Genomic DNA, 25,113 nt, shown 5'->3' with positions numbered 1-25,113 from the left:
AAAAAAGCAAATTCTCATGCTCTGAGTCAATGGACTGAACACAACTGCACAACAGCTCTGTGTCCACTGTTCAGCTCTGTTCTTTCTACACCCTTTGTTATAAGACCTGCTCTCTAGAAAGGCTTGTGGTATTAATCCCAGAGGTGACAGAGCCCAACACGCTGTCTTCTTTGAAAAAGTGCACACGCAAAAAAAAAGATCAGTGAGAAAGCAGAAGCGAATGATGAAAACCATCGCAGAATCTCGCATGCAGGAGCCCTGTGCATGTAGTGTCCCACTGAAGATGACAAGGAGATACCTGAATGTACAGAAAACACAGACCTGGAAAGTATGAGCACAAAGATCATCTCCAGATATCACACAACACAATCTTTGCTAAATGCAAGGCTGTACCTTCCTGCATTGGCAGTTTCTGCTGTTCAGCTGAACATGGCATTGCACTTTCTGTATTTGTGGTATTTTGAAGGTAACGCTGGGACTGGACCTACAGGGAAAGCATCCCACAATGATAAATGTGGCAAAGTTTTGCAAGAGCTCAAACACCAGAACACAACCAGCTCAGTAAAAACCACTCTGGTTGAGAGAGCTAAGCTCTGGGGGGGGGCAAAAATGACCTTTGGGTAATGGAGTTACTACTACCTTTGGGGTAGTATGAATTATCCATGTACAGGAGAGCAGCAGCTTATATATGCACACAGAAAACACCACAAGGAACATATAAGTTCCTCACCTTGTTTTCTCGGATCTTGTACTCCGCAGGCAAAAAGGACAACTGCATTGCTAGCTACTTGTTACTGGTGTTCATGCTGGGCACAAGAGAAGTACTCTCATCTGGACCAGGGTTAAGCAGGTGACACAAAACAGAGCTGGACACAGACTTCTTCCACTGAGTACTAACCTAACCTGCTCCTCTGGCACGGACAGAAATCAGTTTTGTTCTGCGACTCAATTATGTTTATTGCCATCTGCTGGCAAAACTCAAAAAAGGCACAGGAGGAATCCACCCCTCTCAGGGAGGACAGGCACCTGTGTTTGCTGGGCAGACCGCACCAGAGGTGTGAATGGCACCCTGGGACCAGGGTTTCAACGAGACATCTGAAAAAGGACAGCAGCATGCATTAAGGTGACATGAAAAACTGCAGCTTTAATGTTAATAGCTGCAGCAGGTTCTGTCTGTAGTAAATATGAAGGGAAAGAGTGTAGTGCAACTTGCATACACATGGCATTGTCTGGAGTGACAAGGCAAAATGTGCACTTACTGGTGTTTTTTCCTTCAGAAAGGTCAGTCCCAAGTGTCCCATTGCAATTTATACTCTACTTCCACCAAAGCTCACAAATGATGCTCCAGAAAAAAATAAAAATACTTCTAACTCAAGGTATTCTATTGAAGGCTTCTTCCATCACTATAGATCGGCTTGATATTATCTGGGGGTGTGCTAATTCAGAAAGTGTTTTATGAAGACGCTTCAATAATAATTGGCAGCAGAATGCAAAAGCAGGTTAATCCTGTTGTTTAATTAAGAAAGAACCAGCAAATCAACTCGTTATTCAGCATTGTCAAAAAAAAAGATGCGTGTTTAACTGGAGATGACACTGGCAGAACTATTCGACTATTCAGGTTATTTATAAAGCTGTAGCTGAGTAAAATTAAATAAACAAACAGATGAAATATTGCAACTGTCCCTTCATTCTACACAGGACTTAAATCACTGGCAGCCTTTTCAGACATCATCATGTTTTCCCATCTGATGGTTTCCAGCTAACCTGCTATTGCTTCTAAGGCACCTGGGCACAAATACACTTAGACAGCAAGAATGAAAATTTAAATGCTTTTGAAATCACAGTGTCAGGACTAGCAGTGATACAGTAGATGCCTCAGCCCTAATTGCTCTCTTGGTTATTCTCTACATCAAGATTTAGAGTTCCCCAGCAAAGCATCTCTACCAGGATGTCAGTACAGTGCTCTGCTCTAAGGGGAGGTGCTAGGGACGTGCTGCTGGACGGCAGCTGTTTTCTGTTAAACACAGCTTTGACATGACAGCAATTGCAAGCAGGATCAGAAGACTGCAGCAACAGGCAACAGCCTGTAATCAGGCCTTGGCTAGAGCTATGTGCCAGCACTGCCCCTCTGATTGTGGGGTGTCTCCCAGAAAAAAACAACAGCCTGGATACATCATGTTCGTGTGCTGGCTCAGGAAAGGTCATCAATAGCTCTGCCTTCACTGCTCCTGCACACACCCCTGGGTGATCAGAACTTCTGGAGGCCTCTCCTTTGCTTCTGTGTCCTCTGGGAACCTTAAGCGTCTCTCAGACTCTTTCACACAAATGGCTGGAAAATGTGTTTTTCCTTTGAGGTGCAACAGGGAGAGTTTCAGAAGGCATGAGAGCATGGTCAGCATGTGCCAAGCCCATGCTTAAGCTGCAAGCTGCTCACTTGCAAGCGAGCTATCAGCTCATCTAAGTGCCAAAAACACTTTAATATACACTCCAACGCATCTCCCCATCCATGACACAATGTGCACGTGGAAATACAAACCTGGTGTGGAATACATCTGATTAACAGCCCAAGCTAACTGGGCTAGTCTACATCACTGTGGTAGGCATGGGCAGTCTGCGGATCTCTGTCCCAAGCACAGAAATGTTAAAAAAACAAAAAGGAAAAGGTTTTTCCCCACAGATGATGTAGGTGCTTGCTGGACAGTTGAACTTCAGCTCACCCAGTGGAGGCTGCAGCATCCCTCCATTCTTCTCACAGTTTCCTATGGGCTGGATTTCGGCAGAGTCCACCAGCCGCCAGAAGTCATTCTTGTTATCACTGCCATCGAGACGCAGGCGGAGGCGAGCGCCTGTCAGACCCACCACCGTGGCAATGCAAGTGGAGGTGGTGTTCCTGGGGTCCTGGGCTTCTAGTTTCATACTGATCTTGAATTCGTTTGCAGGTGGCGTGTATGACTGCAGAGAGAAGAACGGGGACCCAGTTAGAGCCAGGATTTCCAATACAGGTACCACCTCAGTCCAAAAGCTGAAGCCCGAAGATGATGAAATTTGTTTCTACCAAAGACTGACAGCAGATATTCCTCTGTGCTGCTGCCCCTCTGCTGGGACTGATGTGCGCCATGCCAGTTCACAGAATCACACAATCACAGGATCACAGAATTTCTAGGTTGGAAGAGACCTCAAGATCATCGAGTCCAACCTCTGACCTAAGTTCTCTCCTGTATCCCCTGTATTCAACACAACCACCTCTGTACTCAAAGCACCCAATGCCCAGGGGGCTGCTATTCCATTCCTACAGAACTGGTGAATTCTGTGGGAAGTCTTGCTGGACGGGATCCAACAGAACCTGTATCACATCCTACTCAAAACATTTTCTCCAAGGGCCTGTGCTCAGCAGAGAAAAAATTGTTCTTGTGTCTCCATCCATTCACATCTGAGACTTAAATCTTCTGTGCTATGTTAACATTTGCAGTGCCTAAACATATCTTTTTCATCTCTGCTTCAGCACACTATGATTTTTATTAAGGCTCTGTTTTATCCTTAACATCTTCCTTGCCAAAAAAGGGGCCATCCCAGGCACAAAACTCCTGGGCTGCAAATGACCCATCTTCCTTGGATCTCTTGTTTTCATTCATCCTCTTACCTGCTTGAAGCAATGGGCAGGAGCTGGGATGGCACATGTCTCTTTCAGGTATTTCTCCCAGGTGAAGTGACCTAAGGAAAAAAAAAAAAAAGAAGGGGGGGCATTCAAATAGGATCTGATGAACAAAAAGCTCAGAAAAGAGATGGCTGGAGTCCTAGAGCCAGCAGTTCTCCACTTCTCACAGAGGAGGTGCTCACAGGCAACATGTTTTCACCATGATCCTCTGATGTTTGTGACCACAGAAGATTTACAACTGCAGCTGACAGGCAGAACAAAGCATGGCACTGCCTCCGGCACCGTGCTGCCTCTGTGCTGCTGATGGAGGGTCTCAGAAAGCAAGGATAACAGCCCACATCGTCACATAAAACACCCAGCACAGATGGGAATCCGTGGAGTCCACTAGACAACTGTCCCTTAAGAATCATTCATTAGACACTGCTCTGCCTGGGGATTAAGCACAGTCACTATGGGCAAAGAGCTAAAAGCAGCCCAGACCAACAGAAACCTTGCAAGGTGCTGACTTTGTGGTTCTCCCATCCAGTATGCCCACAGCCTGTCCTGCCAACCAGCAGCTCCCAGCAGGTACCAGCCCACCTACAGAAATAATTAGCGGACAGGTAAGTTTATTGATTAATTCCCTGATATGGGCACGAAGCCCACGGCTTGGGCAGGATGGAAGCAGGGTTTCCCAGGACAGCGATTTGCGGAGCAGAGCAGCCCCCATCCAACAGCAAAGCCCCTTCCCCCGAGCGTTGCTTTTATCACGCCTGCACCGCTTCTCATGTACAGCAGCGACGGTGAAAGCAATATGGCATCCAGGGAAACCTGTTATTAAATGAGGAATTAAAAGCTCCCATGATCCAAGCAAATCATGACTTCTGCCATTTAAGCTGAGCAGCTGGGAAAGGATCCTTCCAGCATGACATTAGCTTGTATTCATCCGAACGGCTCCCAGGAGACCGCTGTTTTCAAGTCATTTCAAGAGCATTGGTGGCAGCACAATTAAAGAGCGGCTACCGCTTCCCCTATTCATGTCAAGTTTTTAATCAGTCTGTTTTCAAAACAAAAGCTACATTAAGAGCCATTTCAGCTACTGCAGAGCATACCACACCTCTGAAAATCCGGGCGCTGGGGTCAGCACACATTGCTTCAGTTCTGCCTCACGTGCACAGAAGCCTTAGGGGCATGATAATCCACCAGCTTCAAATAAGTAAAAGAAACACTGCTTTCTTGCCACCTCCATGCTGATAACTAGCACTCTTCTAAATACAGTGGTAAAGAACAGAAAAAATAGAGTTTCACTGCCACAGTGGCTGAATGCATTGCTTTTACACACTCTGACAGCAGCTCTCCATCCCATCAGCTGGCACGCGTTTCCTTTCAGCCAGCAGTCTCACATGGGGGTGAACGAAGAAATTAAGTTTCACTGAACGGTGCTCTCACAAACAGGATTTTTTGGGGCTTAATTGAAGATATGATCTTTAACTCTATGAAACTCTTTGCATGAATAATGTTTAGTAAGTATACAGCCACAGCAAACCCAGACGGAGGACTCCAAGCCCAGCAGTCCTGCCATGAAGCACTGTGCTGCTCTCCATCTGTGAGCTTGGTTCCTGATCTGGGCTTGTCTCAGACCAGCCTGGCCCTTTGGAGCCCGTGTCCATAGAGCACCCAGTGATCATACCAGGATGAGGAGCGCATGCCTCAGGGCCTCAGCAAGCCTCCTAAAAAGCATCAGCTGCTTTTGACAATTTTATTAAAAAAAAAAAAAAAATACAGCTCATCCTCCCCTCAGCTGGTTTCAATCCCTCACTATTAAAACTAGTTCTGGTTTTAATCCTTCCACTTTTCACTTACTCCGGACCAAGTGAGGCCATTTGCTCTCTGCAACAGCTCACACTGCAGTCGAGATCAATGCTGTAAAATTCCTGCAGGAGCAGTAAATTTCTGAGACAGCTGTGTGCCTCTAAAAATAGTGTTTGGACATGGAACTTATTTGAGATTAATTCTAGAGCCTGTTGGGACTCAACCGCCATATGAAGACACACACAGCAGAACTGCAGCTACTAACAGCTCACATTTCTGATGACTTCTTTTGCAAAGAAAAGAAGGAGCAGCAGAAAGACCCTGAACCCCAACAAAAAGACAGAGGATATACAGCGGAGTTAAACCCGCCTTCCTTCTCTGCTTACAATGGGTAATTTCTTTCCGTAAAAAGAGCACAACAATCACAATTAGAGGCTGCACGTCTGTTCCAGGATTACTCATAAAACGGGACAGAAAATGTATACTGAGCTTAGAGGGCACCACCTCTGCCTCAGCACAGCTCCCTTCGCAGAATGCTGGAATGGTTTTAGATGATTTCAGGAAAAATGTTTAGCTCATGATACAATGCTTTTCAACTGGGAATTTCAAAGTGCTTTAAAACATAACCAAATATGATCAACTTCAACCTAACAATGCAGGAAGAGGAAAGTGGCATAACACAACAAAAGTTGGGCTTTTACAACAAAGGGAAAGCTGACAGTAAAACAGAAAAAAGGAGGAGATTCTTCAAGCTTTTTTAACCAGGGAGCAGAGAATGAGCCCTGACACACATCAATAAACCGGGTGTCTCGCCGTGGGGAGACAGGGTGTTTTTGTCTTCTTATTTGGCCTGGGCAGACAGCACTGCAGAATATTTTCTGAGTGTTGGTCAAAAAACACTGGTGGCTTCTCTCCAGCTCCCAGTAAGCGGCTTTGCTTCATGCAATACCAGCATTTCATTCTGGTGACAGGGCAGGGGTGCCAAGGACAGAACTGTCTGCAGGGACTGACAGCCTCTCTTGCCCCGAAAAGCAAAGGGGAGTGCTTGCTCCCCTGCTTGCTGCCAGCTTCCAGCACTATCTGCAAGATGCCCTCCTGGTCCAACAATCACCCTCTGTTTTCCCTCGTCTCTGCCTCCCCTTTTGCCACTCTGCTGCAGAGCACACCATACCCCTACAGACTGGAAGGATCATTTGTTTGGCCAGACCGTGTTCCTCAGTAAAACATACATCAAATCTTCTTTTCAGGCAGAAACAAGAGAAGGACGCTTAATGAGAAACACCACGTCGCTGTAATTACAAATTGTGAGCTAAACAAAAGCCAAGGATTATAAACCTGTATAGCTCCCTGTAAGTCGGCTATGAAAATGCCTATTAAGGACAACTGCCTGTCACTTTTGCTTGCCTTTGGAAAGTGCCTTACTGTGTGCTAATGCCAAAGAAAGATATTACTTGCAGGCAGAGCATCAGATTGGGGCTCTGCTGTCTTAACATTTAAAAATATTTACTACAAACAAAACACTCCACACACCCAAGGGGTCAAACTACAGTAGTTGTGAACAATGCAACTCTGCACCCTTGTGTTTGTATTCTCATCATGTTGCATTTAATGTTGATCTGTTGCCCAGAATTTAAATGGAGTTTCTGTTTATATCTTTAACCGAGTCTGGTTTGGGCTCCATTAGCATTTCAGCTCCCAAGGGGTCATCAATCCCACTGAAATGATACATGTGTGTTTCAGGTCACATCTGTGAAGGAGAGCGTGCCCTACCCAGATCAAGGCATCCCATTAAGGTCTGCAGCCCATATGTGTGTCTGCTAACTAGCATCAAGGCAGCACATGAAAGCAGCACAGTCGGAGCCAACTCAGAACAAAAAGTAGCAGAGCATCGGCTGTGCTCGCAGATCCAAAGGTGACAGTGGCTGTCCCCAACAACAGGCTGCAGCTTTCTGAGGGGCCAGCTCTCCCAGTGTGATGGCACAGCTCCTGCACCTCCTACCCGCGTTACTTTCCAGGCACTCTGCTCCGCTGGCAGTCTGGCTGCACGGTCTCCATCAGTAACAGCTACAGCTGATAACACGATACTGCTTACTCACTGCCTTGCTCACAAGAAATGCAAGAATGTGTGAGCCAAAACTAATAGATTTCAAACACCAACATGTTGTCTGCTTTGCTGCTTCTCAGAGGTGTTCCCATTCAATTTTAGCTTTGAGCAGAAATCCCTCCAGCCTGGACGGCAGGGTGCTTCGTGCCAGAGAGCTGCTGCAGTTTCACACCCCTTGCCGTGCAGCCAAGCTCCGTGCAGGTGGTAAGTGATTCTCTGATCAGAGTTTCTTGAAGGGAGCTGATGTCTGATCTCTGCTGTTATGCCATGTGCCCACTGAGCGCACGCACACACAGAAGCATGTCTGCAGTAGTTCCTCCTTAGCTCTGAAACCCTGAGATGCAGTGAGGTGTGGAGACTGCTGTGCATGAGTACTGATGGGAGCGTACACCCCTGAATTTCACAGAAAGTTCCATCTCAAGTTCCACTTGCCTCTGAACAGCAGCCAGTCCTCCGGCATCTGCAAACAGTGCAGCAAAAAGGAAAAAGTAGTGCAGCACCTAATGCCCTGTGGGGACACTATGCAGAGCGCGTGGGAGCTGTGACAGCACCCTGTAATGTAACCTGGAGCTCTGCGCGGGGTGACACGGCCCAGGACTTTATCTGAGATGTTAAAGAACTGCCTCCCCTTGGAAAAGGACCTTCCCAAACTGTGATATGTGGGACTTCAGTACAAGGTAGGTAAGGACAGGTCAGATGCCCCAAAGGAGAATGGTGAGGGCAGCCACCACCCTGAATCAGGGTCTGGGACAGCCAAGCCCCAAGGCACTGCAACCACTCTGGTCCTCACAGGGGCTCTCAGAAACACAGGAGTGCCTTCCATGAAGGCAAACACAAGCTTCCTGTTAGAAGTGGTTCAGCTGTTCAGCTCAGGAAACCATTTAGCTTCTTGTTGCTCTGTACTTGGTGGGAAATATGGACATCACCTTCCTAAGATAAATATAAGTAAAATACAAGTCTTTCATACGCTCCATAAAACTGGAAGTTACCTGCATCCCTACCAGCAGACAGCAGGAGCTGGCAGTTTCCTGAACAACCCGCAGGTGCCCTGCATGGGAGCACATCGGCCCTGCCCAAAGGGACACCCCGCTGCCTCTGTGCCAGGCTGCCTCGCTGCGCTCCTGACCGCAGGCATCAGCCGCTGCCGTGAATGCCAAGAGAAGTTCATGCAGAAGTAAGAAGCTCTCTACATCCTGGACACGTGTAAAAACGTGGCAGAGCCACCCATTTGGCATGCACGGCTGGGCAGGAAGAAACAGCTATTCGATCCTGCCTGATTTCAGAATGAGCTGCCTTAGCCGAGTGCTTGCCCTGACATCTTCTCAGCAATTGCTGACTGTGGTCAGAGTTAAACACATTAGGACTGCCCAAAAGCAGTTTTTAATCTGTAAACTAACTTGGCACACCGTAGTTTCCCAGATCCAAGCCAACTCCATAAGCTTTTAGAAAGAAAAGGAAGGGAAAGGGAAGCATGCTGTCTTACCTTGGTACTGGGAGGGAGACTCTGACGGGCGGCTGTACTTGTGCTTTTTACCATCTTTCCAGTCTATGGCTGAGACAAGAAATAAAGCATTCATGTCAGTGAGGGAAGCCAGCTAATGCTCTCTTCAACACTAGCAGCTCGCATCATCTGCTTTGCAGGCATGGGCCACCTCAAAGGAGAGAAATGACCTTCCTGTTCTTGCTGACACACACCCAGGTAACACAGGTTATGCCCAGAGCAGGGAGATTTTGTCCAAATCTCCTTCCTCCACACAGCTTAGAAGACCTGACACCAGGCCTCTGCACTGCAGCCTCTGCCTAGTCCTCACCAACCAATATTCTTCTGCCACGGCAAGCAAAAAGGTGAAAAACAGCAAACTGATAGATCTTCATCATTTAAAGTATATGAAGAGCTATCAAGGCTCCAGAGAAACAAAAGCCAGAGTCACTAAAAGCGACTGGCATGCATGCCATGCACCCCAACGGGGAGCCTGAATCGCAGCTCACTCATTGCCTCTGGGTTGCTGCGGCCAGCCACGAGTGCACAAAGACACACAGGGAGCGAAAGCCTCGGCACTCTCCAGTGCTGGGGCTCATCAGCACTTCTCCCAGCGTCTGCACAGTGCCCCGACAGGGACAGCATCAGGCTCCACAGCATCCTCCTCACAGGCCAGAGCAGCAACGTAGCCCTGGCTCTGATGGACATCTCGTCAGAGCTGTCTTCATCATGAGAGCTTTGGGCAAAAGAAGTTCTCAAGACTGCTCTGGAAGACAGATTCAGCCAGAAACAGGCGATGCTCATCCCCTCTGGCAACCCTCAGCCAGACAGAGGGATGTCAGAGCAGCGTGCCATGGCAGAGCCTGCACCGAGTGAGCGGCCCGTCGTGGGCTCCTCTGTGTGCTGCTGGCTGATGGATGTGCACCCACAAGCACTTTTAGCTGCTACAGTCCTGCTCATTTATTTTACAAGGCATTTTGTAGGCTACTATAAGCAAAACCAACCAACCAAAAAAAAAAAAAGAATTTGGTAGTGCCCTAGAAAATTTGTCCCCGTGAAAAGCAACTACTTGTGAAAGAACAAAAAAGAAAACAGAAAAAGCACAGAAAAAGTTTTGAAATCTTGGAGAAGCAGCTGAAAGAGGCAGGCCATGAGCTGCTGCTAAGTGGATAATCTTAAGGTGTTTAAAATTGCTTTTGGACCATTATTTTAGCAGTCTTCTCTTCATGACATGTTCTTTTCAGTAAAATGCACAGCAAGACTTAATATAGATTTCATCCCTTAAAGGATCAAGAGGGTCATATGCAGTATGGCCACAGGACCAGCCAGAGTCTCCTCAGAGAGAGGCAAATAAATGAAAAAGCTGGAAGGAAACCCTTCCTAAAACTGCATTCCCTTCCAAGACAGTATCCTGCTTATCTCCTGATGAGAACAAAGAAAAAGGACACAAGGTATACATGCAACAAACAGAAAAGCCTCCATGATGAGAAACACTCTGCTCAGGATAGCTCTGTAGCAGCCTCTGTATGCTTGGAGCTGCCTATTGCCATGTTCTGCAGGTGAAGTTATGTTTTATTGTTAACCTTTACCACGCAAAATCCTCATTAAGCAGACAGCAAAAGCAGAAAAAGAGGAAAAATGCAAGAATTTCTGGAGGCAAATCAAAAAAAAAAAAAGGCAAAAAGTTCAGTGCCTTACTGGAAAAGCAGGTAAGTAGGACAGCAGCCCATCTGCACACAATACAGGTGTTGCTTCTGCAGCACATGGCAGAGCGCTCGCAGCACAGGTCACGCTGCCTGGCGGCACCCTGCTCCACGAGGCAGAGAGGACAAGCTGTGTGCGGGGCTAAATTCAGGCAGCCAGGTCCGCGGCCGTGCTGCTGACTAATCAACCTGCCTCTTCTATTGCCAAGCCCTCCAGCTGCCTCGCAGCATGCTCTCCCCATTCCCCGCTTTCCTTCATTTATTTTCACTTCATTAAAGGACAAGCAGCGTTAGGAAGAGGATAATGCTTCTGTAAGATGAACCACCAGAGAAGCAAAGGAGACGTTTAAAAAAAAATAAAGGAAGGGGAGAAATTGAGCATAGAAATCTCCTGTGATAAGCCTTGTGTGCATGCAGCAGATGTGAACAAAGGACTGCGGAGGATGCACTCTCCTCTGCTGCGCTCCCTTCCCCCACGCTCTGAAGCGCATGTGATGAGATCACTCCCGTCAAATGCACATGTATGGAACAACACTAAAGGAAATCAATATTATTTTTTAACCACGAGGTCCAGGCGGCTCAGCTGCAGGCAGCCTGCTTGACAGGGCCCTTCTCATCCGGGGGAGCGGGACACGGGGAGTGGGCGTGTGGCTGTCCTGAGCACCTCGCCGCAGCTGCGGGCAAGGGGACGAGAGACCGAGGCTGCGAGAGGTAAGTGCCTGTAATGAATTTCATCTCCACGAGGTAGGCTGGTCTTTGGTTTCATGCCTCATTAGAAAGGGGGAGGCTTGTGCCAGCAGAGCAGCAGTTTGCCTCACGCTGGGAGCACGAGCAGATGGTGCGTGCAGCAGCTCCGCGAGCAGCGTCCCGCCTGCCATCGTGCCCCAGCACTGCGGGGGTGTGCAGGGCCACCAGGGCTCCCCCAGTGCCCAACCCTCCGCTCCCCGACCGCTGCTGCAGGAAGATGAGGAAGGAAGAGGCCGGTGGGGCTGCCGGGTGGGCTCCACCACTGCAGGGACCCCTGGGGCCAGCCCGGGCATCCTGGGGGCTGCCGCAGGCACACCGGCTCCCGGTGGGGAACTGATGGAAGCATTCCCTGCACACTGCCAGAGATGAGAAACTCCCTCGTCAGAGCTTTGTTTGCACCTACAACCAGCACGTCCCCCCACCCTCCCCAAGGCTGGCCACCTGGTCTGCTGTGCTCCGTCCTCTGGTCTGAGCAGCTCGCTAACGGGCCTTTGTCTGTGCCAAGCATCACCGCTCACCTTTTTGAGGGCCTGGTTTCCGCATTATATCACCGGCTGCTGTCCTTATCCTGGGACTGGCTTGATTTTAGATAACTGAAGATGTCTAGGATAAAAGAAATAAACATGAGAAAATTCCCCATTTCTGGAGCATACAATCATCTGCAACATTAACTAATTACACAGCGGGGAGAAAATAGATGCTCTTTCACCCCAGGTTGCACAAACACCTCCTACTGAATACAGACAATTCATTTCAAGCCCACTGAAACTAAAAGCCTTTCTCCAATACGTGGAGAGCTTCAAATTTATGGTAGTGGGAGCAGCATAAATAAGCAAGAAGAGCATATGCCAGTCTCTGTGCTAACTATACAGCAGGTCCCAAGTGTGCACATGGAAGGGGGGCTGCTCTTGCTCACTAACAAAGGGAGGCAAAGCTGGAATTTATGAAAGAAAACACATGGAAACATAACATTAACTCTGGCAAAGCAGCACCGCAATCCCCAGCTCGCCACTTGCAATTCAAATTGCTCACAGCAGTTCTGGGTAATAAGGATGAGAAATTGGACAATGACCCAGGAAATATTTTTGCTATTACTACTGCAACGATTGTCCAAGTTGCATTGTATTTTTTTCCTGATTGGAGGAAAACTGGCCAGACTGTCCCCGACAAAAAAAAAAAACACATTTGCATTCTTGTTAAAAGCAAGTGTTACTGGAGATGGGAGCCGTTAGGTGTGCTCTGGACACGCATGGAGGCCACTGCTCCCACACAGCCACTGCACAGGGCAGCGCCTCCCAAATGCAGCAAGCCCCAGCCCTGGCAAACCCCACCAGAAAATATCTAAATGAATGGCTAAGCCACAAACAAGCCCTTAGGAAAGCTAGTAAAAGCATGTTTTGACACTACACTAACTAATTAAAGATTAATTGTGTCAATATAATTCCATTTTGTTCACAGTGGGGCAGTCAGGCTGAAGGATGTAAGAGGAAGCCGTACCAGGACGCTATGCTGAGTTTCCTGCTTACAGGGCTTTTTACAGATCCAGACAGACTACAAGTTTTGATTTTGAAAAACAGCCTTTTCCCACGTCTAATAGAAAGCTAAACTCTTCATTTCTCTACAAACGCCGCAAACTACGGTCTTTAGGTGCGGTGCTGGCAACATTGAGCAAAACTCTGAAATAAGACTAAAGGAAAAAAAAAAGTGAATAGCTGATTTTTAATCTAAAGCAAAAGGTACACAGTAGTCTCTTATTGCCTCTCTCATAAATAGTGTGTGTGTTTCTGCATACTTATGAAAAGAGTAAAGTTTCTTTCCCTTCTAATGCCTGAAAGCAATCAACATGTGAAAGCTTATTTACAACTTAATGCTTTTTTTTTTTTTTTTTTTCATAATTTTAATCTGTCTTTTTTATTAAAAGCTAGCAGTCACGGCAGGAAAAGTCCTCCAGCCATAAACCCCAGGGCGCGAGGTGTTACATAAAGGCAGCAGACAAGCATTCCCCATCTCTGGCTCTGCACCACTGATGTCTGCTTGGCTCCTGTGGACCTGGACTTTCTGCAGCACCTAATGCTGCCCATAAATCTCACCCACTTGGCGCTGGACCACCCATTCTGCACCACTCAGACAGCTTTTGAAAAGCTGCTTCAGCCTCAGTACTTCAGAGCCCTACCCAGCAGGGATGTGTAACCCTTCCCTGCAGGAACACTTGCAGGAGAAATTCATGAGTGTGTACAAGATGTTCAGACACCATTTGTGGAAGACCAAAGCTCAGCAGGCAAGATGAAATAACTCCACACTTGGTCCTTGCTCAGACAGTAAGGAGAGAGACCCAACAATTTGTAAAGCATGAAGACAACTGCCGAGACCCTCAGCAGACACCATACGTAGCTTCCTAGTAAGATCTCATGTTGTGGAAGAGAATGAGATGTAAATGTTGAGTTGGGGAAAAATCAAGGCAAACTCCTGAAGTTTTTTCCAACCTGAAATAGGCTATAATCTTATTTTGCCGATATCTAGTCAGAAGAGAGGTAGAATCACCCCACAGTCTTTAGCAAGCCTGAAACACCCCTGTGAAGAAAACAGACTTCAGCTGAGACAGAAGAAAGTGAATGTCAGAATGGGCAAGTTAATGGGCAGGGCAGGAAGAAACGTGGTATGGATGTACATGTATGTGGTCTTTTACACCGTTCAGGAATTCAAGACTGAGAAAATCCTACAGTAATAAACAGCAGAAGCTACAACTCAGTATCCAAAGGGGAAAACTTGGCTGTTCACACAGACAGGAGTTTTCTTAAAGGCATTAGACAAAACAGACACCTGAGGAGAACTTGTTGGCTGGGTCAGTGTCACTGAGGGGACAATCCCACTTTTGAATCAGGTGAAGCAGCTGAGATTTAGACAGCCCAGCACATGCTGTAACACTTCGTCTCCAGACCCTGCCACTTCTACAAAAATGCATATCAGAATTAAAACTCCCTTCATTGTCAAAACCTGTATTTCTCATACTTGTGGCTATCAAGGTAATATTGCAACCACAGATCACAGTTTTATGTGGTGCTGGTTTCCAGAATTCACGCCCTGAAAGGACATATCAAAGTACAAACTCGTTTAAATGGGATGCTACCTTAAAACTTTAGTAGACCAACTTATTTGCTGTCTTTTGTAGTAGATAAGGTGCCTTTTTCACAGTTCCAAACAACTTCCACTCACCAAGATATCAAAAGTGCGAACGGCTCCACTGAACTGTCATGAGCTCTAGTTCCCCATCATTCCTACAAGACAGCAAAGTCAGTACAAATACTGCAGCATATCAAAACCTGGAAGCATAGAGACAAAATGAAAAAGTTTGCATTTAATTGCAGAAAGGCTAGGTTACCAGCTGCATTATTCATGTTCATATTTAATTCATTTAAGACATCCAAATTTAAATTTAAAGACAGCTGCAACAAACATTCCCACTTGCCATAGCAAAGCAGCGTAGAGCTTGACACAATTTAAGTTCAGCTTGCAACGAGTACACAGGACCGCAGCTGTTAAACACCTTTGATATCAGTAAGATCACATCAACTGAGTTGATATAAACTAGTTCAGCTTTTGTAAAATGGAACTATCACACAAAGAAGGATTTAAAAGACTACATCTGATTAGTAATAAAAAGGAGAGAGACCTCCAGAGAGGCATATAAAATAATGAACGGCATGAAAATAGTGAATTGGGGACTCCAAGTTATCCTCTCCACATTGCGGCAGGGCAAATCTATAATCTATAAAAAAATAACAAGTATGTACCCGGGAGAAGGAATTGTTGTTTATTGGAAACTAACAGACATACAGCTTCATCATGGAGAATGTTATCAAGACAAGGAAATCGGTAACATTAAAAAAGGGCACAGACATTCAAAGCAAAAAAGCACTTCTAACTATGTGAAAGTCTGAACCGCACAGGCTGTTGGTACTCACACTTCACTCCAAAGCTGACCAGTCAAATCCTGCCCAGCACACCACTGCATTACCTGCTGCCCTTCGCAAGGAGAAGCTGTGCCCGTGCCTTCCCACCTGGCTGCTGACACCTGGCCACAGGCAGCACACCAGGCGCAGCTCTGCCACCTTCCCGCTGCCCCCGGAATTGTTTGCATCAAGATGTACACCTCGGGTGTATTTTACTTTTCTTTTTCCTGTTCTTCTCTATGTCAGTGTTGCAGAAAGATGTGTAAAAATAAAGGCAGCAGCTAGGAAGCTGGGAAGGATATCCCAGGGCTCTGGTTCAGGCTGTCGCTTGCTCAGCACACACACTGTGCAGTCCTCATCCTAAGCGCTGTTGAACAGCTCCTTAATCTAATTAAGTTCTGCCCCCCCCCCAACCACTGCTCTTACCAAAAAATCTGATCATCCCTAAGGGAAGGATGATTCAATTTACCTGTGCCAGATTGCAAGGGACCTCAAGGGCTGTGGGCAGCCTGCTCTGTGATATTCTTGCACTAAACGTTGCAATTGTGATGTCAATAAAACAAGAAGTAAAAAAAATGTGGATGTAAGGTACTGTCACAGCTATACAGACCTCATAAAATGCATGTAATCTCTTTATCTACAAAGCCTCTGTTCCTTTAGAGTGCATAATTATGAAAGGAGTTATAGCTGAGATTCTTAGTGCCTCTTCTAGGCACTTCTTTATTCCACTAAACGCACCACTTGCATCTGAATTATTTCCTAGGGTTGTTTGGACTTCCTATTATATGAGGAAGATTATGGTGAACCTTGGGATGGAAGCCAAGTCAGTTCACAGTGCTACCATGTTTGATTGAATGGGTAACTGAAGGCTTGTTGACAGCGTGCCAAGCTTCAGACCTCTCTGGACAATGAAGTTGCCAGCAGGCAAGATGTTTTCAGAGAGAAGAGGAAGAAAACTACCAACAGTGAAGCTGAAAAATGGTTTTAGTAGGGTGGATACATACCCCACAGCTTAAGGTCACGAAGAAAAGAAAACTCTGCGTATTGCCAGAGGACTGTGAGAATGACGCTTCTTGGAGATCCCATGGGACAGCTACAAGAGAGTCCCGAGGGCTTCTCATAATGCAAAATGCCTGCAGTCACTGATCCCCCCTGCCAAAAGCACGGCTCTTGAGCACCACGACAGGCCCAGCTGGTAAAAACCCCCTCCTCACAACCTCTGCCTCCACTGATTGTTCTGCAGGGGAATCCTTCCATCAAACATTATCTACGTGCCCACAGCGAGGGGCTATCACCGAGGAGCTCCCGCGGCGGTGCCAGGGCAGTGCTCCCCGTGGCACCGGCTCCTGCTCCAGCCCAGCTGCCCCGCATGCACACTGCGGCCAGATTCCTCCAAACCTGACCAGGAAACCAGGCACGGAGACCTGATCAGTAGACGTGTACAACCATGTATATAACCATGCCAGCCTGCTCCATTACTATCACTTTTTTTTTTTAAAACAATTTTAATTTCTAAGTGGAGAAAAGCACATCCAGCCTCCTTGGAAAAAGAGAGCATGCGATCTATAGCACTTCTTTCCTCTTCCAGTTTCCCACCAGACTTAGCTCCTCAGGTTTCTGCCTGACCTGCAGACACCACAAGTTTTGCTGGTCTAAAACCACCATGGAGCAGACAGCTCCCAGCCCATGAACACCAGCCTCCAAGGAGCCAGCAACAGCCAGTAATGGGTACTGAAATGCAGCAACACGAACATACTTGTGCTGGACCAGGAAGGAAAGCTCTCAAGAGGGAATAGCTGCAAATTTTGAAGAGGTGAGCCAGAATTTATCTCCTTCCACCTCCTTATCATCGTCCTCCTGGACAAGCCTGGAGTTTTATTTCTTCTTGTCTGTGCAAAGCTGCCTTTTGGCAGCAGTGAGCGCAGGCTGATGGAGTGACAGTACCTCTGGGAGCATCTCCCCTTGTTAAGTCTCAAGGGTCCTTATGCTTCATGCTAGGAAATTTCTCAAAGAAACACTGTAACAATGAATGTCAGTATTTCCATCTGGAGTACTGATCCCTTCGTGTGATCTGAAATACCCGATGGCTGCAAACCATTACTTCTCTTTTTACCAGGAGGATTTTGTGTCATTTCCAACATCTCTCTCTCTCTCTGGAACTAATTTTATCTTTCTACCATGTAAGAAGTGGACTGATAAACTCCAGACCTCACGACTGGCTCTTCAGAAACACATTCTTGTGAAAGATGTTAAGATACTGAGGTGTCTCGAAGATGTGATCACAAGCAATACACTTCTCTAGCCCTGAGCCAAGTCTCAGGGGAGAACATGTTTTAAGAGAGAAAAGAACATGTAAAAAACTTGGATAAGCCGTGTCTCTACAATGAAAATATCAACTTTATGACTTCCTCCTGAACACCTTCAGGTTGGAGGGGAGAGGAGATGGGTCAGCCTCCTGGAAAATGACAGCTAGATCATCAGACACTGCTGAGGCAAGTTCAAGGGAAAGCCAACAGCTCAGGATGGGGGTGAAAGCCAGACCGCTGGAAGGAATCACTCACCACCACGAGGGAGGCTGCAGGAGTTACCACCTCTCAAGACTGTGAAGGAAATTAAATAAAACCTTGCAGGATTCCAATACTGTTCTATTTCTCTCTCTCAAAAAAAGAAAGACCCAACAGTGTGGGCCTTGGCTCAAAATAGAAACATCTTGTCTTGTGTCACTGTGAACAGACCTTGCTCTCCATGAAGTTTCAAAAGGTTGCAATAAAATCTACACTTTCTGTACACTCTAGGAACCGGATATCCAGGCTGCGAAGCAGAGGGAGAAAAGAACTTAAACAAACAAACAAAAACAACCAACCAACCAAACAAACAAAAAAACACCAACAAACAGCCAGTTTAGAAAGTCTGGCTTGAGACTGCTAATAGGAAGCCCCTATAAACCACGTTTCATCTTCTCACACACTTTTCTGCTGATGAGTTGGGAGTTAAAGCCGGCCTGCTGTGCATCTGCCATTTCGATGGAAATGGGAGTGAGAAAGCTGGCCCTTCAAATCCTCCTGAGAACGGGTGCAGGATCCGACCACTGCAAGAAATGCACACATTAAACCTAGAAAAATTAGAACTCTTTTGCTTTAAGCTGGGTTTTGCTTTGCTTCTTAAAGAAAACAAACACAACAAAATGGTGCAAGATCTAAGCATCCCCCCCCCAGGCACAGCAAAGTCAGCGCGGCCTGAGGCCTGCAGCAAAGCCCTAGGCTGAGGAGGCCGGGGATGGCCCACCACAAAGGTGGCTGTACGGAGCAGACTTAGGCTAATCATACAGAACCAATCCCTCTCATTAGGGCTGGGTTAACGAAGCTTCATTATGTTCCTGAGTTACTCCAGCAGATGCCTTTGTTGCTGGTCCTGCTGCTGGCTTTCAGCCTCTGCCTCACCACTGTTTCTCCTTGGACAGGGAAGGCTTCAGGCACAGCAGTCAGCAAGGCCATCGAGAGCATGGCTCACCATAAATCTCCCTAAGGAGCTTTGGGAAAACTGGAGGTCTCTGTTTCTTGGTGTTAAGTGGAGATTTCCGAGCCACACCGCCACCATTCCTGCAGCATCTCTCCCAGATGCGCTGTGACAGAAGCCATCGCTGGGGGCAGGCCTTTTGGAGTGGTGAGGCCCCTTTCACACACAGAGCACCGAAGGACTTAAAACGTGCTGCACGGGAGAACGTGCCAAAGCAGGGAACTGAACCTGCCCCGCGTGCCCTAGGCTAATGTTTCTGCGACTGAGCCATCTGGGCTGTAATTATTTGGTGTCAGTAGGGCTCACACAGCCCCAAGTCACTCATCTGCCCCTAGGAGAGTGCTGGCTGGGCGACAGCAGCGGGAGCTGCCTTGAGCAGCGTGCCAGCACACCCAGCCCAGCCCCTGGGGTCACCTCGAAGCAGACAAGAGAAGTTACCAGGCATGTGTGTGCTCTGCAGTCCCCGACCCTAGCCGTGTTATGGACACATCCTGACACCCTAGAGGCAGGGAGCCCCACCTGGGAGCGGTGCAGAGCAGGGCGCACACCGACACGCTCTGTGGCACAGGCACAGGGGCTGAACTCAGTACAGAAAGTTTTGCAGCAATGTGGCTATTTTAATCTGCACTGTGCTGTGTGCCAAATCCAAAAGCTATTAATGAAAGCAGATGGCTTACAGAAGACCTTCAGATGGGATTCTGCCCATGACCATTACAAAGTCACCCCCTACAAAAGCATACAACAGGATGCTTCAAGGTCTTTAAATAAGACTTTAAACAGGAGCACGTAGAAAAGAAGTGCAGCGTTTCCATATCACTGTCATCTGGCTGTAACACGGGCACAAACTTCTCTCACCAGGCTCAAGCAGCCTGTCCTGTAGAGAATTGTGGCAGCTTTTCCAGAGGGCAGTTATGCTCAGAATGCAGGTGGCAGCAGAAATGTGCCCCACCACGCACTCTCTTCATAAGCCTATGTTTATCACACATTACATATACTCTACAAAACCCTGATAATTAGCCTTATTCTTATTCTATCCTGGGTCATATCTTACTTAAAAACTAAGCTCCTTATGGGATGGGAGAAACAGGAAGAAAGGATCAGGTGGATAAATACATCCATGATTTGTAATACTAATTAATGAAATGAATATACCTTAGCTCCATAGAGACAATAGATGCCCATGCCCCTAGCAAGCAGAAGCAGAAAGTTCTGACTTCCAGTCGTGTCTCTGCTGGAAGCGTCACCATTGATTGTGCAATGATACTGCAAGCTGGATACGAAAATTCTTGGAAGAAGATTTTGCACTAACTAATTCTCATAACGCAAGTTTGATAAAGTCTCAGCATAATATTCTCAGGAAACAGTAAGCCGGAAAAGGAAGGTTGAGGGGGAATTAAAAAAATATGAAAAGGATGATAATTAGTGGGGGACAACAGAAGTGGAAGTGAGGAGAGCCTTGGAAGGAGAGGGGAAGCAAATGACCCAATCCCCACATCAGCTTCCAACTTCCAAGTACTCCGGCCCAGAGGAGGACGCTCCCCAGGGCTAGGTACACAGGACCAGGTGTTTCCACCAAAACTGCAGAGAGGGAAATGGGAGCTCAGGGAGCAGACGAAAGCCAACCAGCCCTGATGGCAAGGGGCAAAACCACTGCTCTCTCTAGGGAGCTGAGGTACTGCAGGCATGTGGGAAGACAATGCTTACATAAACCTAGAGCTGCCTTTTCCTGTCATCTGCTTTACTTTTGTAACTGATGCTAATAGTTAAATTGAGTGCTTAGCAATAACCCTTGGGAAAAAGCACACGCTGAAAACCTGTTCCTGTAAGCATGGCTCGGCACCACAGCAGCCTCTCAGGTGCTCTCATCCCTCACCCAGCCCTAGGCAGTGCCATTCCCTAGGGCTCAGAAATGCCCCAAGGTCTCCACATCAAGCTGGAGAGCGAGATGATGAGCCCAGCTCTTCCCCCTAACCCCTGCAGCCCTAATCCTTCTGTGCGAATGGGCAGCAGGATTGAAAAAGCTCCAACTGCTCAGCCCTGCCTGCAAAAGGCGAGAGAAAAACCCTCCCGCATCCTCACAGTGCAGAGCACCGCTGCACAAATCCAGGTGTGCTCCTGCAGAAGGGAGTCAGCGCAGGTCAGCCAGCCCTGGGCAGATGGATGGACAGACAGACAGTGGACAGAGGGAGAGGCCAAGGCCATGCCACTGCTCCCCCTGCCCAGCAGCAGGGCCACGGAGTGTGGGAAGCTTGCAGAAACGCGCCGCGACCCGAGGCAGCAGCGCACAAGGGCAGGAAGCGAGCCTCTTTGTTTTATTTCTCGCTCGTGTAGAGAGAGATTAATTCATCTATTTCATAGGAAAAGGAGAGGAAATTGCAGCAGTGCAACATGTCAAGAGAGACCAGAAGAGCCAGGCTCACTGAGGATGTGTATTAATTACTGCTTTCTATTTTTATCCTGTGTATAACTCCGGTCTCATCTGTGACTGAAGGAGCTAAAATCCCAGGAGTCAAAACTGTAAATCTACTGAAATAGGTGAAATATCCTCTACAAGCTGCAAACTCTGGAAATAAAGGAATTCTAACAAATCCTCATCAAAACTTCTGTAAATTTTAATAAGAAAAGAAAGAGCAATCTAGCAGTACAGAGAAATGTTATCCCCAGAGAATTACTCCCAGAGAGGAAAATTCACTAGCCGGTTCCTGCAAGAAACCCTGAACAGATTGCTTTTGATTATGTAAAGAAAAAGTTGCTACATTCCTGAACGGCCAAGAGTTTGGAAAACAAAAAGTATATTGCAAGGCCTTCCACTGTCCTCTGTACAAGACACCATTAAATCTCTTATTTTGGCAATAACATGTACATACGGTAGACGCCAATGTAAAAAAAAAAATCATGACCACAAGGAACCAAAAGTCCATCCTGCAGCTATGAAAGTATGTTCAGAGTCTGCCAAACAGCTAATGAAAAAAACGCACTCTTACAGAGTATCTGCTAGACATTAAACTACCTGCTGGACATTTTGTACAGCTTATAAAGCCATAAAATATCACAGGGCATTTACAGATTTTCCAGCTGACAACAATATGAAATAACTGAACAGACCCAGACCGAGTCCTCTGGTGAGGCGCAGTGGATAGCAGTGAGTGTATATGGCCACAAACAGAAATCGTGCCAGCAGCACACAAGATGAGAGCGAAGCTCAGAGTAATGGAAAGCGAGCCAAGACAACAAAGCCATCCCTCAGCCTTGCTGTAATCCCTGAACAATAGCAGGACGGCCCAGCCGTACGCTGCGGGGGCTTGGGCAATGCCAGAGCAGAGCCCGTCCCTGCTGCACCGCCGAGCACCAGAGAGCTGCGACCCCGGCATCGGCCAGCGGGCACCTGCCGTGCTGGGGACACGCGGCACCATGTGGTCAGCCCAAAACCCTGTCAGGGACTGCTGAACTGACAACGTGATGCTCACCTCCAGGGATGTGTGACAAGGCAGCAGAACTGCTCACCTGCTGCGGCTTACTGCTCTCTGGGGAGGGAGACAGGCTGCAGGCGGGCAGTGAGCTGGGACCTACCTGGCTGGAGTTGGCACCTACTGGCCATCAGTCACCAACACCTTCTGGGTTGTACCACACCAACTGCATGCGACAGAACCTGCAGAAGAAACCCTACTACAGGGCAGAATGCTGAGTTACCTGTGCACAAGGACAGAAACACAGAGCAGGGCACCAAGAACCTGAAGGGCACTGTGAGCTTTGTTCTCTAGGGAGCAAGGTAGGAGCCAAGCATTACACTGTTTCCGAGCTGGTAAGAGCCACTAAGACTAAATTAACAAAAAACCTAATGTCTGGGGGCAGAGCACACATGCTGCATTAGCTGCTCTACAGCAGTGCCGGGCACTTCAGGGCCAGCTGCTGGCACAGAGCAGGCGGCCACCCCTGCCACGGAAAGGCCACCGGCACCGAGCTCTCACCACAGCCCCGGACATGCAGAGCAAGCGTACGCACGCACAGACAGGCGTTGCTGGTCAGGCAGTAGCAAACTTGCTCTAGGTCCATGCAACAGTGAACAGTTTCCCCAAGGGATTCTGTGAAATGGAAAGTAAATTGGAGTTTTAATACACGAGACTGAATACTACAGCGCTGACTCTTTCCAGGAGCTGGCAGATTGCAAGGTGAGGGCACCGTAAAGGAGTTGCACGTGTCTGTTGCCTCTCCTTATAGGAGTGCAGGAGCAGCCACACGTTCCCAGCACAAAAACAACACCTGGGTAAAGACATGAGCCCCAGAGATAACTGATGGCAGAAAACACAGCAAGGAAGCAGGATAACTGAGGTACAGAAATCTTACAGAACCACAGAATATTCTGAGCTGGAAGGAACCTGGGAGCCCAGGCCAGCCCAGCCAGGCTTTGCAAGGCAGAAATTCTCATCCTGGGTGCCTCAGTCCTTTTCCTCCCTTTCTGAATAAATCACAGCCTATTGCAATTGTAGACCTCTCCCTGAAATGCATTATAACGATTTTATCAACAAATGAAATGAAAAAGTTATGGTAATGCCTTGAAGATACTGCAAACACCCATCTTAGCATGGAAAGCAATAGGAAATTAGCTGCAGATCATGAACTTCTATAGCAAATGCGTATTTCATAAAATGCGCAACCACAGGCAAAGGAGACAAAACCCAGCCCTGTGACAGATAACAATATTCCGCTCTTTCCTTCTCAGCAACAGTTTTATCAGCAGCTTTTAATGCCATCCTGTTGGTTTTTATGAAATGTATTACTAACAAAAAACTTTGTACGGTGTTTGAGATGTGCATTTTTCTATAGAAGTAAGAGACAACTGGGGAATTCATGATGCACAATTTCAGTAAAACATTTTTCACCTCAAGCACCGCTTTCCCACTGACACCAGCACTGATGATGGTCTGCAAGTCATGGCCAACATGGCACAGGAGTCAGGACCAGGGATCCCCGAGTGTCACACACATGTAGTTAAACACAGAGCAGCACACAAGAGCCAGCAGGCACTCGAACACTGCTGCAAAAGGCAGAAAGAAGGACCAAGCCCTAGACATATGATTGCTTTTGAATTTAGAGAATCTTTCTTCCCTTTGGCAGCCTGGCAGGGAGAAGGTGAAATGCCAAAACAAAGAGGTCAAAACACAGCCTTAGTGGTCTGACACCAAGCAAGGCTTCTTAATCATTGAATAGTCAGGCATTGGAGTGGATTGCTGAAGCAAGTCTGAATCACCAGTATTGAAAATCTTTAAGAACAGCTTAGAGAAACCTCTAGGAAACACTACGTGTGGGTAATCCTTCAAGGTCACTTCTAGAAACACTGGAATAACCAAGCCTGTTATTGGCGTGTACATCTGATTGCACAAGCAGTGCAGCATTTTGATGGACTGTAACGTCTTTTTTTTTAAATTTGCCACAACAAGACAAAAAAAACACAACTCAGCATGTAAAAAGCGGCAGCCTCTGGGCTGCGGGAACATTAACTCGGCTTATTTTTAGAAAGTGGAATTGGTGCAACTTCCTCCTCTGTCCACATCAGAATTCATCAGCTTTTCTGCCTGCTCGCTGTGCCTCCCCGTGGGTAACGCTCCTCGCGTGCCAGCCAGAACCTTCTCCTGCCTCCTGTGCTCAGCACGGGCAAGGCCAGAGGGAGGGACGGCCGTTTGAGAGAGGTTTGGCAGACACCTGGCTGCGCAGGATCTGCTGCACAGCACCGGGAGCCAGAGCAGAGCCCAGCCTCTGGCCTAGGAGCAGCTCTGTGTGTCCCCATCCCTTCCTGCCCATGTGCCTCCCGGACAAGCCTCCCGTGGAGGCCGCTCGCTGGCCTCCCTCGGGCTCCCCCTCGGCCTCTCCCTCGGGCTGCAGGCCGCAGGGCCGTGGGCAGGGCCGGCGCTGGCAGGCAGCCCGGGAGGCTCTGCGCCGCCGCGGCTGCCAGCGGCCAGGAGGTAGCGGCCGGGGAACACGCGGCCCCCGCCTGCGGAGACGCAGCTGGATGCGCGTCCCGCTGCCTTGAACGCAGGGTTAGTGCTGGGGGAGGAGGCAGAGGCTTATTTGGAGCAGGGGAGGAAAGGAGAGGCCCAGAAAGAGGGGATAAGGTGCGGCTGTCACGCATGGAGAGGTCAGGAAGGACAAAAGCCGGCGCCCTGCTGGCA

General features: G+C 47.8%; 1 protein-coding gene across 8 annotated transcripts in view; it reads right to left on the bottom strand.

The window, feature by feature from the left end:
* The window catches only part of SCMH1 (Scm polycomb group protein homolog 1), a 70,188-nt gene that overhangs the window by 39,867 nt on the left and 5,208 nt on the right, over window positions 1–25,113 (bottom strand). For 6 of the 8 annotated variants that reach the window (XR_014318950.1, XM_082777527.1, XM_082777528.1 and 3 more), the window contains exons 2-5: window positions 11,999–12,083; window positions 9,034–9,102; window positions 3,641–3,711; window positions 2,718–2,952 (exon numbers count right to left, since the gene is read on the bottom strand). Coding sequence is in view for 7 of the 8 variants with exons in the window: in XM_082777527.1 (XP_082633653.1) it covers window positions 2,718–2,952; window positions 3,641–3,711; window positions 9,034–9,102; window positions 11,999–12,023 (400 nt within the window). In the remaining variant the exon portion in view is untranslated. Of the gene's footprint in view, window positions 1–2,717; window positions 2,953–3,640; window positions 3,712–9,033; window positions 9,103–11,998; window positions 12,084–14,693; window positions 14,756–25,113 lie in introns of those variants that run through there. The other 2 variants (XM_082777524.1, XM_082777526.1) reach the window with 2 other exon arrangements.

This window comes from Aythya marila (genome assembly GCF_965140915.1).
Source record: "Aythya marila genome assembly, chromosome: 22".
Lineage (NCBI taxonomy): Eukaryota > Metazoa > Chordata > Aves > Anseriformes > Anatidae > Aythya > Aythya marila.
The sequence above is the reverse complement of the archived record's forward strand: the minus strand, read 5'-3'. Positions and strand labels throughout refer to the sequence as shown.